Source organism: Salvia hispanica, chromosome 2 (genome assembly GCF_029641045.1).
Source record: "Salvia hispanica isolate PSC_SH4W2 chromosome 2, Shi_PSC_v1, whole genome shotgun sequence".
Taxonomy (NCBI): Eukaryota; Viridiplantae; Streptophyta; class Magnoliopsida; order Lamiales; family Lamiaceae; genus Salvia; species Salvia hispanica.
In genome coordinates, this window is record NC_142693.1 from 25,211,576 (window position 1) to 25,231,942 (window position 20,367).

At 42.5% G+C, this 20,367-nt stretch overlaps 1 protein-coding gene and 1 non-coding gene across 2 annotated transcripts; both read right to left on the minus strand.

The window, feature by feature from the left end:
• Positions 1–2,841: 2,841 nt before the first annotated feature.
• Positions 2,842–3,690, minus strand: LOC125190249 (uncharacterized). The gene is made up of 2 exons (XM_048087500.1): positions 3,517–3,690; positions 2,842–3,399 (listed from the first exon to the last, which is right to left on the minus strand). The coding sequence occupies exons 1-2, from the start codon at positions 3,688–3,690 to the stop codon at positions 2,842–2,844; spliced, it is 732 nt and encodes a 243-aa protein (XP_047943457.1).
• Positions 3,691–15,749: 12,059 nt separating this feature from the next.
• Positions 15,750–15,856, minus strand: LOC148931908 (small nucleolar RNA R71). The gene has a single exon (XR_016136067.1). It is a non-coding gene; the product is annotated as a small nucleolar RNA R71 (small nucleolar RNA).
• Positions 15,857–20,367: the final 4,511 nt, after the last annotated feature.

Here is a 20,367-nt window from a genome sequence, read left to right on the forward strand (position 1 = left end):
TTGTTCTCTAACTCTACCGGAAGATGGCAAGATTTGCCAAACACCAGATATGGTGACATGCAAATCAGCGTCTTGTACGCCGTCCTATATGCCCAAAGAGCATCATCAAGCTTCATCGACCAATCCTTCCTATTAGCATTCACCGTCTTCTCAAGTATCCCCTTAATTTCTCTATTAGCCAACTCCGTTTAGCCATTTGCTTGAGGATGATAGGGGTTGGTGATTCGATGCTTGACACCGAATTTTTGCAACACGAGCTCGAGCTACCTATTCTTGAAATGGTACCCCCCATCACTGATCAACGCTCTTGGAGCCCCCAACCTTGTGAAGATATTTTTCTAAACGAAGCTTATCATGACCTTGGAGGAGTTGGCGTGAGTGGGGATAGCCTCTACCCACCTCGAAACGTAGTCGATCGCCAAAAGTATGTATTGATGCCCGGATGAAGGTGGAAAGGGACCCATGAAATCAATCCCCCATACATCAAAAATCTCCACCTCCACAATAGTAGTCATGGGCATCTCTTTCTTCTTCAAAACTCCCCCGTCCTTTGGCACTCATTGCAATGGAGTACAAAGGTTTGACAATCTCCATAGATACTCGGCCAATAGAGACCGCATTGGAGCACCTTCATCGCCGTTCGGTTAGCTCCAAAATGTCCTCCACTAGGACTAGAGTGGAACTTCCTCATCACATGTTCCCATTCATCATCGGGAACGCATCTTCGTATCACCATGTCGGCACATCGCCTAAACAGGCACGACTCATTCCAAAAGTAGAATTTGACGTCGTGGAAGAACTTCTTCTTCTTATATGACTTGTAGTCCTCCGGAATGATCTTCGCCACCAAAAAGTTCACAATATCTGCAAACCACGGAGAAGAGCATTGAGCATAGAAGAGATGCTCATCGGGGAATTCTTCATTGATGGGAACCTTCAAATTCTCCCCTTCAGTACAGTGCTCTAGTCTCGACAAGTGGTCAGCTACTACGTTCTCACATCCCTTCCTATCTCGAATCTCTAGATCAAATTCTTGTAGAAGCAGGACCCATCGTATCAGTCTCGGTTTGGCATCCACCTTGGTGAAAAGATGGCGGATGGCGGCATGGTCCGTGAACACAATAGTCCTCGCCCCAATAAGGTAGGGACGGAACTTGTCGAACGAATACACCACCGCCAACATCTCTTTCTCGGTAGTAGTATAATTTGCCTGCGCCGCATCTAGGGTCCGGCTTGCATAGTAGATCACCCTGAAAATCTTGTCTCTTTTCTGGCCCAAAGTAGATCCCACTGCCATATCACTAGCGTCACACATGATCTCGAACGGCTATGACCAATCCGGTGAGATGAGCACGAGTGCACTCACAAGCGTCTTCTTCAATGTCTCGAAGGCCTGCTTACATTCAAGAGAGAAATCAAACTTAACATCCTTAGCAAGTAGATAACATAAAGGCCTAGCAATTTTAGAGAAATCCTTAATAAATCGCCTATAGAACCCGGCGTGACCAAGGAAACTCCTCACAGCCTTCTCATTGGATGGTGGTGGCAACTGCTCAATCGCCACTATCTTGGCCCTATCCACCTTAAGTCCTCCTGCAGATATTTTGTGCCCGAGCACAATGCCATCTCTAGCCATAAAATGGCACTTCTCCCAGTTAAGCACCAAGTGTGTCTCTTCACATCTCTGTAAAACACGAGTTAGATTATGTAAACAATTATCAAAGGAGCTACCAAAGATGGAGAAGTCATCCATGAAGACTTCCATTATATCTTCCACCAAGTCGTGAAAGATGGACATCATACACATCTGAAAGATGGCTGGGGCATTGCAAAGGCCAAATGACATCCTCCTGAAAGCATACACGCCATAAAGAAAAATAAAAGCAGATTTATATTGATCCTCTGGAGCAATTAAGATCGGATTATATCCGGAGTATCCATCTAGAAAGAAATAGTACTCATACCCTGCCAACCTATCTAGCATCTGGTCAATGAACGGGAGGGAGAAATGGTCTTTTCTAGTTGTGCTATTAAGGGTTCTATAATCTATGCATACTCTCCACCGGTTACCAACTTAGTGGCTATCATCTCATCATCTCCCCCTTTTACTACTGTCATCCCACCTTACTTAGCTACCACTTGGGTGGGACTTACCCAATCACTATACGAAATAACATAGACAATCCCGGCATCTAACCACTTAAGCACCTCCTTCCTCACCACATCTTGCATTATTGGGTTAAGTCTCCTTTGGTTTTGAGCTTTGGGTTTAGACCCCTCTTCTAGAAGAATTCTATGCATGCAAACCGTAGGACTTATCCCCTTAAGGTCCGAGATGGACCACCCAATTGCACCCCTATGCTTCCTAAGCACTCTAAGCAATTTATCAAGTTCATTAGTTGTGAGTGACGATGATATGATTACCGGATAATTATCGTTCTCCCCGAGAAATGCATACTTAAGGTGTGACGGCAACGGCTTCAGTTCCTCTTTCTTTTCCTCCTTCTTCTCCTCTTCATTCGGATCCCTCAACGGTAAGAATTTATGTCGAAACCTAGGGACCTCCTCCGCCGAATTAAGAGCACCTACAAAATTTAACAAATCGGTATTAGGCTCATTAATATCATTATAGTAAGGAGAGAAGATAGATTGCGATAAGCATCGCTCCAATTGATCTTGTGGCGAAATGGCTTGGGTCACTTCTTTCACACAATCATTGACCACTTCAACCATGTTACAGTGCTCCACTCTCCATGCATCTTCATCATCGTGCCTCTACATTGCATTGTAGATGGAGAATGTGACGCTCTCATCGTTAAGTCAGAGTGTGAGCTCTCCCTTCTACACGTCGATCATTGCCTTCCCTATAGTTAGGAAAGGTCTTCCCAGTATAAGAGGAACATTCCGGTCTTCCTCCATATAAAGCACCACAAAATCCACAGGAAAGATGAAGTTATTGACTTGGACGAGTATATCTTCAACAATCCCCCTCGGATACGACACAGATCGGTCGGCCATCTGGAGTGTGATGGTGGTGGGCCTCAGTGTCCCAATCTTCAGCTTTTGAAAGAACGAGAACGGAATAAGATTAATGCTCACTCCCAACTCACATAGTGCCTTGCCCACTTGGATATCCCCCACTATGCAAGATATAGTGAAGCTTCCAGGATCTTTCATCTTAGCGGGCAATTTCTTCTGGATAATGGCACTATAGCTCTCCGTCAAATTGACGGTCTCGTGCTCCATCCATCTCCTCATCTTGGAGATAACATCTTTCAAAAATTTGGCGTAGCTAGTCATTTGCTGCAACGCCTCTACCAACGGAATGTTGATGTGTACCTTTCTGAAAATGTCAAGAAATCTAAAGAACTGATCATCTAGCTTCTTCTTCTGCACACGCTGTGGAAATGGAATTTTAACTTCGACTGGGGGTGCAGGTATCACAGTATTTTCCTTGGGAGGCGGTACTTCCTCCACTGACTCTTCCTATTCTTCCACTACATCTTCTACAACTACCTCTTCTTGCGAGATCTTCTCCTTCTCTGCAGGCATGGTTGAACCTTCATAGATTTTGCCATTCCTTAGATTGATGGCTTTGCAATCCTTGCAGTCATTAGGATTGACAATGGTATGTGAGGGAAACTGGCCCGGTTGATGTTGAATACCCACCGCCTGTGAAATCTGGCTCATCTGAGTATCGACGCTCTTTATGTGGATGCTCAAGCTCTGCACATCTGTCTCTTATCAGAATTGGCCATAATCTCTCCTGTCTGCTTCATAAATGTCATCAAGACATCTCCAAGATCATTCTTCTTCGGCTCAATGACTTGTCCGTTCGACACTTGAAACCCCGGGGGTGGTTGCAGGGCATTGTGAGGGTTCCCATAAGACAAGTTGGGATGTGCCTTATTCCCAAAGTTGTTGAAGTTACCACCCCCTTGATTGTGGCGGTAGTTGTTGTTGAAATTCCGATTGTTCCCGCCTTGATGCACGTAATTCACCTCTTCACTTTCGAGCCCGGTTGGCTCTGTTTCCATATATCCAAACTTACTGGTCAAGAAATGCAGCTGCTTGGACATCATGTCCATCTTGTCAACATCTGATGCAGACGCCACCCTGTAGGTTTTGCTTCTCTCATTCTTCCACCCATCATTGTTGGAGGCCACCTGCTCAATCACCTTTAATGCATCATCTTCTCCCAATTGAAGGAGTGACCCCCCTGCACTCATATTCAACTCGCGTATTGCCTCCGGGGTGGCTCCCCTATGGAAAGTTACGACCTGTTGCCCCGGGCTTAACCCGTGGTTGGGGCATCTCTTCATCAGGTATTTGAATCTCTTCCATGCCTCGTGAATATTCTCCTGAGGATGCATTGCATAAGAGATGACTTCAGCTTGGCGCTTTAGTGCCTCGCTCGGTGGGTAGTATTTGTCCAAGAAGAGCTCAACCATTGCGTCCCAAGTTTCGACCGAGTTGGGATCCATGCTATCGTACTAATCCCGAGCATCATCCTTCAAAGAAAAAGGGAACAATTGAGGCGAATCTGATCATCGGAAACCCCATTAGCCTTCACCGTGTTGTTGATTTGTATGAACTTGGTCAAGTGCTTGTTGGCATCTTCCGAACCTGTTCCACCAAATGCATGTGCTTCTGCCCTGTTTATCAATCCCAGCTTTAACTCAAAGATGTTGGCCGCAATCCCGGCATTATTGGTTGGTGGATTAGCCACTCGCCTATATGCATACAAATTCTGCACCAGCTGAACTGGTGGTCTCGCGTTCCGCTCATCCAACTGCCTCTGCATGTTGGCCATCTACTATCAGAGTTGACGAATAACAGGATCCTCATTGTTATTTTCATTGTTGTTCTCCTCGTTCTCCATTAGGATTGGAGAATTAGGCTCGTACTGTATTGGTGATGGAGGTGGAGACGGAGTCGGTACTGGAGTTCCCTGAACGAGGGAGGATGAACGCCTATAACCCGGTGAAGAAATGTGGATCCTCTGGTTCAACCTCCTCTGAGCGTCCTCCTCTTGTTGGATGCTTCGATCTCGGGATCAATGGGTTCTAACGGTGGACCTTGAGAACGAGTGCGCATACAACCTAAAAAGAAACACCAAGATTAGAGAACTCAAAAATAAAAATAAAAATAAAAATAAAAATAAAGCAAATAAAATCTAGACTAGTAATATCAATTATTATCACAATATTAAGCTCTAACGACACAAAACAGTCCCGGCAACGGCGCCGAAAACTTGACTCGACTATTTTAACACAAGTGATACCCGCAAGTGTACGAAGCTAGTGTAGCAATTAGCAAGTAAGAGTATCTTATCCCACAGAGACTAATTTGTATCAACTTAACTACCACGAACAAACGTTGACTACTATCTAGAGAATCGGGAAATGTTTGGTTTTGTTCTACCACTACGAAAAGCATATAATGAACAAATAAATAAATAAAAAGCAAGTAAACACGAAGTGAAAAGATATATGGAGAAAATTGTAGAACTCAAGGATCCGATGCACAATTCCAAGCTCTTATCCAATCAAATTGCCTTACCTTTCTCACCCCCTCCTGAGGTGAGAAACCTGTAGATTAAGTGCTAGGCTTGAAGTCCCCTTCTAATCCTAAAACCCCTAACTCCCAAAAGCTCAATTAGGTCAAAGACCTCACTCAAAACCTCAACTCTCCTGAGTTTTATTGCATTAAGGTGTGAATTATTCTCATTTCCAGATTAATTATTTCATCTCCCGATTAATCTAATTAATCCTACACAATCAAGTGGTGATCAAGCAATTGAAAGAAATAAACCCAAGAATAATCAAATAACTACAACAAAATTAATTGGATAAAAACTATGAAATTAGTTCATCTTCACGAATTCTACAAAAAGGTGTTTAGCTACTCATGTTCTTCACAAAACCATGTTTGAAACACAAGATTTAATGAAATACATGGAGAAAAGATTAAGATACTCCTGTGAGAATGAATCTATGGAATGAATTCTTCAATCTTCCGATCTGGAGTCTTCAATCTTCAATTCTCTCTCTCAAAGTGTTATTGGGGGTGTGAGAGTGTTGGAGGCGGTAAGTGTAGAATGAATCTCGTCCAATCCAACCCTAGCCTTTTCTTCCTGTTTTTCCACTTCAAAAATCGCGTTTTCAGCTTTCAGACGAGTCAAACTGACGTACCCGGCCGGGTATAATTTTTACACTGGAAATCCACCCGGCCGGGTGACCATTTTCAGACCCCTTTCTGGACTCGTAACGCTGTCTTTAGGATACCCTGCCGGGTGGAATATTTGTGCTTAAAATTCACCCGGCCGGGTGTCGTTTTCCGGCCCTTTTCTGGTCCTCAAGTCCTACCCGGCCGGGTAGAATTTATAAGAGTGAAATTCACCCGGCCGGGTGTAGCCTTTGAAGGCCCTGTTGCCTCCTATTCACAATCGGCCGGATTTTTGCCTCTTTTTCATCTATTTATCCTAGAACACTCAACAAACCCATGAAACTCCAAAAGATAGGATAATTGGCTGGAAATAGACAATTCAAGCATCAAAACTCAACATTAAGCACCTCAACATGCCAGTTAAACCGACTAAAACATGAGTTTATCAGCCTTCTTCTCATGTCTCTGGCAATGTATATGTCTTCAACAACTTCTTCTATTTTGCCGAAGTATTTCTCTCTGAATCTTCTTCAAAATAGAAGTAGCCACACAATGATCCCTACACCCACAACATATCCAAGTGCAGCTGAAACGTATTCCCACTTAATCTCCTTCTTCTCTTCATGTCCTCGTGGCGATAGGCCATTGTCGTTGTCATCTGTACGACTGCTGCTTATGTTGAGAGGGAAACTACACAGGCCTGGATTTCCTTCAAAGGATTCAACAGGAAATGTTTAGATTTGACGGCCATTTGGGATCATTCCAACCAACTTATTGTATGACAGATTCTGCACTCCAATGAATGTGAGCTATCCAAGCTCCATTGGTATTTGGCCTGTTAGTTGGTTTGCAGAGAGATCGAGTGATTCGAGAACCTTTAACTGGCCAAATGACTTTGGGATGCTTTCGTTGAGGGCATTGTGGGATAAGTTGAGATGGAAAAGTATTTTAAGATCACCAACTGCATCTGGTATCTTCCATGAAAATTATTTTGGGATAAATCAATGATAGCAATGTCTCCCCGTGCGTTGAGTAGCTCTAAATCTATCCCTTTCATGGTTACTGGAATGTAAGCTGCATACGCATCCGACTCCAACTAGAGAAGTTCACTGATTCCAGACTTCCACCAAAATTATTTGAGGATACATCCAGAATTCGAAGCCTTGACCACCAGCTCTTGTGACATGACACTTCTCCATGGAATCTGTTGGAGCGCAAACCAAGAACACTTAACATGGACGATAGCATGTTAGAGTTTGTATACTAGAAATCACCTTTCGAGTGATTGAATACCATTGAAACTCTTATTTTATTTTCCAAAGGAATAAACAGATTATTTTTGTCATAATGTTGTTATGTTTTACATTTAATGGATGTTTATTGCATGTTTAAATGTATAAGTAACTTAACAAAGTCTAAGTCCTTGTTTTAATAGACCGGTTGTGGGTGTCGTTCACTTTAAGGTAATACGGTCAGTTCTAAACAAAGAAAAAGAATAATTTCACAACCTAGATAGGCTTAGACTACCTATCGTGAAAGGTTGCAATGTCAGTCCGATCATTTCTAAGGCTTACTGAAATAAGATGACGTTGGTGTGGTATAGCACTGAATGGATCTAACAGCGAGACAGTCTTTATGCTATCTACTGAAAGACGAGGTCTCGTAAATTATTTCACAATCAATGTATGTTATCATTGAGCATACGGTATTGATTATGCACTATTTTGACTTACCAAATGGTGCGGGTTTTTCGCAACCCAATAAGCCTAGTATATTGGGTAGTGGTGATTAATATCTAGCGATGCTAGGATTGCTATTATGTTGAATCGTACGCGAGGTGAGTCTCGTTTGATAACATCCTCAAGAGAAGCTTGAAATAAGGTTTTATTATTCGGAACCTAGCTAGTTGGAGTTTAATTACTCTACGAATAATAAATAAGATTTTCTTGCTGAGTCCTCTCTTGGAACAAATAAGATATTAATTAATTAAGTCCATAGCAGACAATAATTAATTAATGGATGTTTCTATCTTAAGCACGGGAAATAAATATTAATTTTTTGGAAACCCGAAGTACTTGTAGTTTCAGATTTGGATGGGGAGTGCAATATTACTTCTGTAGTTGCTGCTCGTAATATTCCAAATTTAAGCTTTTATTAAATTGGGTTTAATTTAATTAGTAAAAAGCTAATTGGAGGAGCCCATATCCAAAGCCTTCCATAGATCTTTGTCTGTGACTTATTATAGATAGGAGAATAAAGGAGACAGAAATGAGACTTGCTTTTACTAAAAATTTCCCCCCCCCCCCCTATTCCTAGGAGTGGTCGAATTTTTCTCCTTTGTGGGATAGGATTTCTGTCTTCTTTATTTAAGTTCTAGTATACTGGTGAGATCAACCCACCTTGATATCAGTTTACAGTCCGAGAACCAGACAGAAGATCCGTGGTTTTGTACTAAAGATCTTCACGTGGAGAAGGCGCTAGCCATCTTCGATTCTTTGGAGAATCATCAAGGTATAATGGCTAAACCGTAGAAAATCATGTTTTAGGTTTCAATTAATTTAAAGCATGATGCATGTGATAATTGCGCGAATAGAATTTGTCTAAATTATCTGCTAAATAGATCAGAATTATTATGTAATGATTTATGATTACCTAGCGCTTCCGCTTCCAACCCCTTCAATTGGTATCAGAGCCGGTCTTTAGCTCAGATTATTTGGATTTAAATTTTGCGAAATTCATGTATGCATGCGTTTTTGTGTTCGAAGCATGTTCTTGTTTTTAGTTGTTGTATTTTTTTATGCATGATGAACTCAAGAACTATCGAAACAAAGAACTCAAATTTTTGGAACGCACGAGACGTGCTATTCGTCGACGCTTGTGCCGAGACGAAGCACGCGACATGCGATCAATTAGGGTTGTCGAGCAAGTGGGAGTTCGGATGGCGATCGACCGGCGACGCGTAGACGAGGATGGACTAGCGCACGCTGCCGGTGTGACCGCCGGTGCCTGTGATCCCGAGAGACTGCGCTGATCGAGTGGGAGTAGGCGTGCGGTCTCTCGGCGACGTGAAAACGAGCGTGGGCTTGTCCACACCACCGAGTAGACTGCGGCGGCCCTCACCCCGGAGTGAACGGCGATCGACGATGGGAGGCTGTCGGAAGCCGCTGCTCGTCCGAGAGCAGCGGCGGTTCTTCCAACCCGGAACCCTAACCCTAGAACTAACCCTAACCCTAGTCGAGCCTAACCCTAGCGACGCAAGATCGAGTGCAGCAACATCCTTCAAGGTGGATGCTGCGTCGCGCGAGACCGCCGGGGCGAAAGGAGTAAGTCGCCGGAGCAGCGCGGCATCCGCCGCGCGCTGAGCAACGTCGACGGAGGAAGAAGCGGCGCGTTCGCGCCACAGTGGGAGAAACGGAAGCAGCCGCGCTGAGCACGGGCTGCCGGCAGTGGCTGGACGGCGAAACCACCATTCCGGCGGGTCAACCCCGGCGCGTATCTTCGTCGTACGTGCCAACCTCGTACGATGAGATAACGATGAAATACTATTTTAATGATTATTTGATTCCTAAATTAAAAGATATCATTAAAATATTATTATTTAATGGAAATAAAATATTTTGGGAAGATTTCCCTAAATTTTAGGAATATTTAGATTATTGACCATATCTATGGATATCTTTTATTCCAAGATGATGTGGACAAGAATAATTTAATAGTTTCCTAATTATATTATATATATATCTAGAATCCTAATAAGGATAGATATGTAGGATTTCATTAAATAATAAAATATTATTCTCTTCACAATCTTAATAAGGAATTAATTTAAGTTTATTTATTCAAGTCCATCAAAGATATAAATAATTAATTATTTTAGATAAATCTTATAGAAGACATGAATATGGATTAAACTTTAGTAATTAATATATTATCCTTTAATAAGATATATAAAAGATTATAAAAGATTTAATTATCCAGTCAATTAAATACCAACAGAATTTAATTAAGCCTTTAATCTGCACTAAGGCTAAGGATAATTAATGAAAAACCATAACTTAAATATCTAAGCGATAATTACGAACTAAGTTTGTATATGGTCTCCATCGATTGGTCCGCAACTTATGAAGCTAATTTCTGAATCTTATCGCCACCCATGCTGTGGGGACAATAATCCTAAGAAATAGCGAATTCATATAGGTGGACTTCTCAAATGTAAATAGTATGAACTAGAAAGTAATTTCCAATATTATCGCCACCCATGCTGTGGGGACAATAATCCTAAGAAATTACAAGTTTCAGGAGTTCAAACAGAATTTACGAGATAGCTTGGTCCTATTATCAACGCATGAGCATTATTATGGGAGTGTGTTGTAGAAACGAGATTCTGTAATGCTAAATCTGATGGTCGTGCTTAGGCAACATTTGGCGGCCATGTCGTGCTGCGGTTTCTGGACTATTCGTCGGTGTTGTGACCAGTAAAAATGTTAAAATTTTAATGCGTATTGACCTCTGCTTGAGGATACAAAATTTTAATTTTACTGTTGTGAGAATTTGAAAAGTTTTATGGTTAATCTACTCAATTTCATCACATAAGTTTATGACAAATAGTAAATATTCTGTTTTGCAGTGCAACCTCAATCGTCAACATGTCACTCAATCCTCTTTCTGCAATTCTTAAAGAAAACAAAATCGAGGGCCAAAATTACATTGAATGGAAACAAAATTTGGACATCGTTCTCACGGCTGATGAGTACAAGTTTGTGCTCACAACACCTCGGCCCCCTGTGCCGAGGAGCTGTGTGTATTCGGGCGCTTGGCTTCTCTTCTTGCTTGGCTTGATGTTTTTCACGATTTGGCCTCCAACTGGTCAGTAGACATCCTTTGTGGCTTCGTCATCCTTATTACTTCTTCCCTTTTTTTTTGTGTGGTCCGGATACTTTTTCCATGCCATTTTCTCCATTTTTTTCTTATTTTTTTTTCTTTTTCGTGGCTTTGCCACCCTTATTCCTTTTTTTTTTTGGGGACCAAGTATTTCCTCCTAGTCAGTTTTCTTCATTTTTTTCTGCTCCTTTCACCTGTTGGTTTTTCTGCCCTTGTTCTTGATCAGTAGCTCTTTGCCATGCCTTTCATACACACAGTCCCAGTGGCTAGTGGGTTATATCGGGGTTTAAAGGAGATGGGCTAGAAAAAAGGGTTCTAAGGGAAGATTTTGTATTTTTTTTTATTTTTTTTTTCTGGGGGGTTTTCCTATTGCCCTTAGGATTTTGCTACACGTGGTCACTTCACCCTGGACATCATGTGGCAGCCACTCTTCTTTTTTTATATGTTTAGCGGAAAGTAGTTCCACTTTAGGCTTCTAACTCACCATTTAAGAGGGCTTTCGTATCTGGCCTTAAGTTTGGGCTTTTCTCTCATACTCGCATCATCTGTACTGACTAGGATCTACTGGGAGGGGTGGTTTCCATTTTTTAACATGCTTTATTTCCATCAATTCCCCTCACCGTCAGTTTGAAACAGTTGAGTTTTAAGCCCGTTCGTTCAACACATATCCTATAAAAAAACTTAACCTAAACTGACTTACTAGGGACTTACTCGACATGCGACAACACATATACGTTATACTGGCCATTAGGTACCCCCCTCCCACTTCATCCTTTCATGCCCTCAAGTAGCTCAGTGAAGTGGAAAACAGGATGGCTAGTATCAAACACATAGAAACACAGAAAACATAGAAAAACACATAACACATGGAAAACATACTATGTATGAAAACTTCTCACACTTAGACTATCCAATAGGCTAAGTGGGGGAAGAGTAACTAACATAGAGAACCTATAGACAGAGTAGAACAAAAACAAGATATGCAAAACATACTATGTCAACAAAACTTCTCACACTTAGACTATGCAATAGGCTAAGTGGGAGAACAACATTAAACCACATGAATCATGCTCACACGAAACAAAATATGCAAAAACATACTATATATCAAAAACTTCTCACACTTAGACTATGCAATAGACTAAGTGGGAGAAGATATAATACTTACCAAACAAAATCACATAACATAATGAAAATTTCTAAACAACCTAAACACATATATGGTGTAAACCCCAGCCTTCTCACACTTAGACTATGAAATAGGCTAAATGTTATGAAAAGGGGTATACGCATGCTATCACAAATATATTAACACATAAACGTAAAACTGACACACATACAAAAGAAACTAAAAATTACGAAAATCTAAAAGAAAAACTAACTGGTCAGTGTGGAGGTGTGTCATTGCTTCCTTCGGCTCCTCCTCGGGGTGGTGCCTTGTGTAGCTGCTGTGCTGGGTGTATCAGGTGGTAAATCATTGGGGTGTTCACTGTCTCCATCCACCGAGTTATGGGATTCATCCTCGCATTCTTCAGTTCCTTCTTCCAATAGGTTCCCTTGTTGGTACATCATCACGGGCGTCACTCTCTTTTTCTTATGATTCTTGAAAGTCCACATGATTTTCCTCTTTTCCATGGGCCGCAGACGATGGTTAGAGGGATCCTTGCTCCCGATCAGTTTGGGCCATCGTTCCAGCTTCCTGATGATAATGGCCGTTAAGACCACCCTGAGATTCTTGGTCTCCTTTTGGGGTTGAGTTCTACCTAGGCGTAAAATTAAAATGAGACTCTACTTATACTGACCAGTAGGTAACTAAATGCTTAATGCTACTGGATGTGGACGTGAATGTGAAAGTTGGACACCTAGTTATGCATATGAGAAGCTACTAGACGAAACTTACTAAAAATGGCTAGACAAAAGGTAAAGGGAATCAAAGGACATGCTGGCAGATTGGCTGCTGGGTTTGCATAAAAGCTGAAAAAAAGTGCAAGTTCAAAAGGAAAAAGTAACTAAAGCAACATATCTTTGATTGTGACATTTTCTTCTTCACCAAGCTAAACTAACCAGATCTAGCAAACTCCATTGATGAATGATCAAGCTCAAAAATTCGTAAATACAATATTTAACTTGAAATCTAGAACGAATGCAAGAAAAACTGAGATTTACTCATACTGGTCAACATGACAGGGTGACAGAAACAAGCAGAAACGAATTCCATGCATTTTTGAGAAACTTAACCATATTAAAACTTGTAAACACTTTTGGAAATACTAGATCTAACTAAGCTAGGCTGATTCAAGCACTTAAACAACATAAAACTATCAGATCTAGCTAACTAGAGAGATTTAAAGCAATAACAAAGCTGAAACTCAAATAAAACCATAAAAACTTAACTTCATTCAAACTTTCAAACCAAAAGATGCTTTAAACAGATTAACTACTGAAATCCGAGACAAATGCAAGTAAAACAAGTTCTTAAACTAAGAAAGCATTTAAAGAAAGCATGTAAATGGCTGATGGCTTCTTCTGAAACTGGAACTGGACTACGGCGGCTGGAATGATTCAGGCATGATGACTGATACGCCCGGATTTTGCACTGTTTCAAGGCCATTATTTGGTCCGTTTTTGTTATCAAAATCACTCTACATGTCCATTATTTGCATATTCTATAAATTTTGGTATTTTGACGTGTTTTGTGAGAAATGTGCATATTTGGGCCGAAAAGGGGAGTAAAAACGCATAGTCTGGAAATCTGGAGTCAGACGGCGACCAGTGACCGCCGCGAAGATGTACGGCGACCGCCGGCGCCCGGCGGGCAGAGCTATGTGGCGGCCCGCCTCGGAAATTTACGCTAGGAGAAGAGTCTCGCCCGGCGACCGCCGGAGGACATGTGGCGGTCCGCCACCGAAGGGTCAGAATCTCTGGACTCCAACGCGGCGACCGCCGGCCAGGGTGCGGCGGCCCACCAGAGAAAGGCGGCGAATCCGACCAACCCTAGATTTGCTCCAAGATTTACCAAATTTTGAAGATCTTTTCCTTCTATGATGAGGAATAATCTTCCCCTATAAATAGGACCTCAAGCTTCATCAAAAGGAGTTTTTTTTGGACACACAACAAGAACACATTCATAGAGATCAAAAGCTAGAGTACTTCAATTGTGCAAGGAGTTGAAGAAGGATTTCAAGAACATCAAGAACGACAAGGATTCAACCTTCGGGTTTTATTTGCTCTAGTTTTATGTTCAAATTGCTTTCCCTTCAATCTATGTTTTTAGTTTATTCAGTCATGTGTAACTAAACTCATAGGATTCTAGGGATGTGTTAGTAGCAACTTTGGTTATACAATTCCGTTTTCTATTTAATATCCGTTTTGTTTTTACTTTGTTTCTTCCCTAAGTAAATCATGATGCTTCATAATTGAGTGACACAATTATGTATGATTCAATACAACTTGCTTCATAACTGTGACAGAGTTCTAGCGAGTTAGATCCACTTAGTAGACACTACAGTTAGCTTCCTTTAATACGGCACTGTTAATTGAGAGTGAGGACTTTTCAAGGGTCTTAGGAGCTTTTTGGAGTTACGTGTTAGGATTGACAACCCTAGTGTTAGTAATCAACGTTTGTATCGCATGAGCATAAGCTAGGTGACTCGTCCTTTCAAAGTATTAACTGTGCTAGGGTATTGTAGTTTGGAATTTGTATAACCATAAAGCGAAAGCACATCCCTGGAATTCTCCTTATCTCTATACTTTTCTCTCCGTGATTTGCTTGTTTTTAGTTGTTTACTGTTTTTAATATTTACTGTTTTCAAAAAGTTTCCAATAATTCTTGCTTCTCCAGATAGTAATTGAGTTCTAGTAGAAGATAGACACTTTGTGTACATCTTCCCCGTGTTCGATACCCGGTACTAACCTTTTGCTATACTATACCTACTCTGTATACTTGCAGGTATTTATAGTGCAAATAAAAAGTGCATCAAGTTTTTGGCGCCGTTGCCGGGGAAGACAATTCACTTTGGAGTGATATCTTCAAACGGATAATTTTACTACTTTGGATTTTTATTGCTTTTTGTTTTAATTTTTTTCTTTTTTTAGTTTAATTTGTTTTTGTTTTTGAGTCTTGCAGGTTTTGTATGCGAACGCATTCTGGGAAGTACATCTTAGAGCCGCTTGATTTAGAACTTGAAAGAACTCGTAGAATAATAAGAAGTGAAAAAGGATCAGGAACAATGGGTGACCGAACAGATATTGAGAAGCTGCAGGAGATGGTGAAGTTGCTGATGGATGAAAGAGATGCGGAGAGAGCAGCCCGAGAAGCCATGGAAAAGAAGAACAGAGAAACATTACATGTGATGAACATGTTCAATCATGGGAATATGATCACTTTTCCTAACGGCCCTCGTATTGATGCTAACAATTTTGAGTTACGCATGCCCCTTATCCAAAGGGTCGAGCAAACTCCTTTCGCAGGTAGGGCGACTGAAGATGCTAACCACCATCTCTCCAAATTCGTGGAAATCGCAAACACTCTGAAATTAAATGGTGTCGACGACGATGCCATACGGGTAAGACTTTTTCCATTCTCCTTGATTGATTCTGCTAAAGAGTGGTTTGAGTGTATGCCACCAGAAAAGGTCTCCACATGGAAGGACATCGTAGCCACCTTCCTCGACAAATACTACCCGCCAGGCACTATTTTGAAGCTCAAAAGTGAGATCTTTCAGTTCACACAAGGCCATGACGAGCCCCTCTATGAGGCATTTGCTCGTTTCAAAGCTCTTCTTCGAAAATGCCCAAACCATGGTTTTTCCATAGACCATCAGGTATGAATCCTCTATAATGGATTTAACGAGAAAATATGTGCTATGCTTGATTCAGGGGCAAATGGAGGATTTCTAAGAAAGACAGGAGAGGATGCCATGGCGGTGATCGAGGAGTTCGCCACCAACAGTCGGGGGTGGTCTAAGGAAAGGCATGCCACGAGAAGAGTAGCAGCCATAGAAGAGGCCGAAGAAAGTTCTTTTGCTAAGGAGTTAGCAGAACTTAGAGTCAGGATTGATCAAATGGACATCTCGAGGAAGGAAGATCCAATTCCGGCAACTTCCATAGTAGCGGTCAATGCACCCGAAACTGCCATATCAACTGTGGAAGAAATCAACTACGTGCAAGGAGGCGGTCCCAGAAACTACAATAACAATTATCGCCCTAATCAGGGGGGCGGTAATTTCAATAATTATAATGGGAACCGTCCGCACCCAAATCTTTCTTATTCTAACAATAATTACTTGCAACCCCCTGCAGGATTTAATGTTAGCAAAGGAGGAGTGGTTGAGCCGATGAAGAAGGAAGACAAGTATGAACAAGGAATCACGAAGATTTTGGAGGTAATTATGCAAGATAGGAAGTTTAATGACACCAAGATCGGAGTGGTCGAAGCAAGGATAAACAACCTCGAGCAAGGAATGAACACAATCTCGGCAGCTGTAACCAATATTACCACTCAAATGGAGCAAATTCAGAAGAAGTTAGATGAGGATAGAGCAAGGGCAGCAGCAAGAGTGGATGATATTAACAAGAAGTGGGTGGCAAAGCAGAAATTTGGGGACTGCCCAGTCACCGGCGGACCGCCGCAGACCCCGCAGCGGCCCGCCACTGAGACGGCAGAGACACCAACCAGGCAGGACTGCCCAGTCGCCGGCGGACCGCCGCACACCCCGCAGCGGCCCGCCACTGTGACGGCAGAATCGTCCACTAAGCAGGAGCTTGTGCGGCACAACGGGATTGTACTCCCTTTTCAGCCAAAGAGGAAGTTCAAGCTTGAAGAGCAGTTCAAGCAATTCCTTAACATGTTTTGCAAAGTCCATACTAACATTCCACTTGTTGAATCGTTGCAGGAGATACCAAAGTATGCAAAGCTACTAAGGGAGGCGGTAATGAGGAAGAAAAAGCCGACTAAAGCCGACCTTAAGCTACCGCATCATTGCAGCGAGATCATCCAAAAGGAACAGGCAGTGAAGCAAAGAGATCCGGGCCAGTTCATCATTAGGTGCCGAATTGGAGAAGGGAAGGTTGACAAAGCACTGTGCGACTTAGGATCGTCCATCAATATCATGCCACTGAAGTACTACGAAAAGCTCAACATCGGGCCACTCAAATCTTCAGATGTAACACTCAGATTGGCCGATAACTCGTCCATCAAGACTGTAGGTATGATTGAGGATGTCTTAGTTAAAGTCGATGATTTTATTTTTCCTGCCGACTTTATTGTGCTCGACATGAAAGTAGACAAGAACGTCCCTCTAATCTTAGGGAGAGATTTTCTTGCCACTTGCAAAGCTTTGATTGATGTAGGTCGTGGAGAGATCACAATCAGTGATAATCATGGTCAATCCACCTATAAGATCGAGAGCGAAATGCTAAAGTTTGAGGAGGCAAAGCGGGCAAAAATGGAACAACAGTGCAGAGCAGTCATGGCTACCGACTTGACCAAGTCCAAACATCCCTTTGAAGCGGAGGATCCTTCTACCTCCACTATCTACATTATCAAAGAGGTAAGACACTCTTCTAAAAAGGGTGATGCTAATTCTTCTACATCTGCTCCACAGAAGAAGAAACAGAGGAGAAAGAAAACACCCAAAGAGGACCCCGAGATATACGTCATCAAAACGAAAGAGGGGAAGTACAAGTGGTGGAAGAAGCTAGGGACCAAATTGCTCCCTATGCCAATTTTCAACACTCGAGTTATTGATCCGCCCAACTAGTGGGCCACTTCAAGTCGAGCTAACGACTTTAACAAAAGCGCTTATTGGGAGGCAACCCAATTTTCTTTTATATTTTTTTTTTTTTTTTTTTCTCGTTTTTTTATGTTCTGTTAAAAAAAAACAAAAAAAAAAAAATTGGTGGCGGTCGCCGCACTTAAAGCACGGCGGTCGCCACACGTGTGTTAACATGTGCAGGAAGGATCGGGCTTAGGGCGGGCCAGAGTAACCGCTGCACGGGCCGCGGCGGCCCGCCAGGATTGCTGTTTACGAAGGCCCGTGTGGCGGCCCGCCACGAGATACGCGGTGGTCGCCACATGCAGTCCAGAGAAGGGATTTCCACCATAAAAGGTATGTTTTCCATTCTTTTTCACATTCCTTCTCAAATTCCCTCCTTGCACACAACCCCCACCTATATAAATCACCAAATTCACACACCCACACTATCATTCTCTCAATTCTCTCAAAGTCTAGAGCTCTTCTTCTGCAAATTCTCTCCACAAAAATGTATGAATCCTAACTCAATTTCTGGGTTTTTCTTTACTTCTTCCATGGATTGTGCTTTATTTTGGGTGAATTGTTCGGTAGAATCTCTTAATTCATGATGGGGGATGATTATGTGTATGAATTTTTGAATTCTATGGTTTAAAATTTGCTTGATTGGTGATTATTAAGTTGTGAATGATGATTCTCTCTTGGTTTTTAGAGTTTAAAAGTAGCAATCATGTTCATAGCATTGTGAGGCTATTATTACTTCCATGAATTGCAATATTTGTGATTTTGTAGAGATTGTTGGTTTTTATGGATATTTGGTTGATACGTCTCTGCATGGGGGATGAATTCACGTTGGGGGATGATTTGTTGTGTCCTAATTTTGTTGATTTTGCTTAACATGTTATTATGCTAAAAAATAGAATGCTATTGTACCCAAGCTTGCATATAAGTTCTTTTCTCTTCATTTTTACTTGGTTGAATGCAAGTTTGGGGGAACTTTTGATCTCCCACTTGTTGATGCTCTTTTAAGAGTGTAATTTCTTTTGTAGGATAATGGGATCAAAAGGGAAACCGGAGAATGCGAAGAACTATGGCATTAGCCTTGCCACGGAAGAGCAAAAGGCTATGTGGAAAAAAGTGTCGGCCCGAGAAACGGCACCTTCTAGATATCCCCATGATTTCCCTCTCCAAACTTTGGGGATCATGGAGGATTTTTGGAAGTTGTGCGACGTGGGTGATGGGAATGGCCTCGTCTACATGTTCCAAAGGAAGTGGCCATCGTTTCGAAAGTATACTGTCGAGTTCCTAAGCTCGCTAAGGGTTACTAAGGATCGCCGCCAAAATTTTCCACTTAGCATCGATTTCCGCCTAGGGAACCGTTGGCACTCGCTCACCATGGAAGAGCTTAGTGGGATCTTCCATTGCTTCGACCCCAACCCCGAAGAGGACATTGAATATGAATTTTCAGAGGTTTGGGGGGCGATGACAAATGAGCAAGAGCATGCAGCGGGCTATGCCAAGTCTTCATCAATTCGCAACCCCGTCTTGAGGTACCTCCATCGTGCTATGACTCAGCTTATGTTTGCTCGTATCGATGGGGGAAGTGTCTCCCAAACGGAGCTCAACGTGATGTGGTGCCTACTCAACAAGAAGGGAATCGATTATGGGACCCTCTTTACTTACTATGTGGATAGGATCACGAAGAAAGACGGGGGCGTCATTTGTTGTGGGGGATTGATTACGGCAATTGGCGAACATTTAGGGGTCTCTTTTGCCGGTATGACGGAGGATGGTGGAGAAAAGTTTATCACTTATGAGGTGCTATTTTCGGTGGGGCTTTTGAAGACCGATCAGTGGGATCAAGGGTATTTTATGCAAGTAGCGGGGGATCACTTTCCCGTTCCACTCCCGCAATTGACCAAGGTCGATGTTTGGGCAAACCAAGCCAATTGGAAGCTCGACACACCCGCCCACCGGAGAGCTATCGAGGCTAACCCCGTCAATGGGGAATTTAGAAAGAGGAACATTCCCTCTCGCATTCCTCAATTTGAGCCCGATGAGGATTCCGCATTTGATGCCATTGATAACTATGAAGAAGGCGCGGAGCATTCACAAGCTCAAAGGAGTGAAGCACCGCCACCACCGCAATCCCAACCACAACGAGAAGAGGAAGAAGAAGAAGAGGAAGTGGAAGGACATCGCCGCCGGACACGAGCGAACCGCCGCCGCGGGAGGCCAAATCCGGAAGAGGAGTTTCAAGTCAACACCTCCGCCCAATTAGGAGAAATTTTCTCCTATATGCAAAACATGTCCAACGCTTGGGACAATCGATGGGCGGAGCAACAAGCGGAGAATGCCTACAACCGCCAAGGGTGGACGGCTCAAGGCGATTGGCGCACGGCGGAACAAGAATTTTGGGAGCAACAACGTTTGGAAGACGCTCATCGGCGTCAACAGTATGAAGAGCTCCGAAGGATGGCCGCCGAAGCTAGAGAGGAACGAGAGACAATGAGGAGTGATATCACGTACCTCGTTGGAGCTTTCGAGGATCTTAGCACCCGTTTCC

What these genes read in the sequence shown, in the direction of transcription:
- LOC125190249 (XM_048087500.1), bottom strand. Translation starts at nt 3,690, where the DNA reads ATGAGCCAGATTTCACAGGCGGTGGGTATTCAACATCAACCGGGCCAG. An exon ending in AGAAGATCTCGCAAGAAGAG is followed by an intron (nt 3,400 to 3,516) that starts GTAGTTGTAGAA and finishes CCATTTCCACAG; the next exon opens with CGTGTGCAGAAGAAGAAGCT.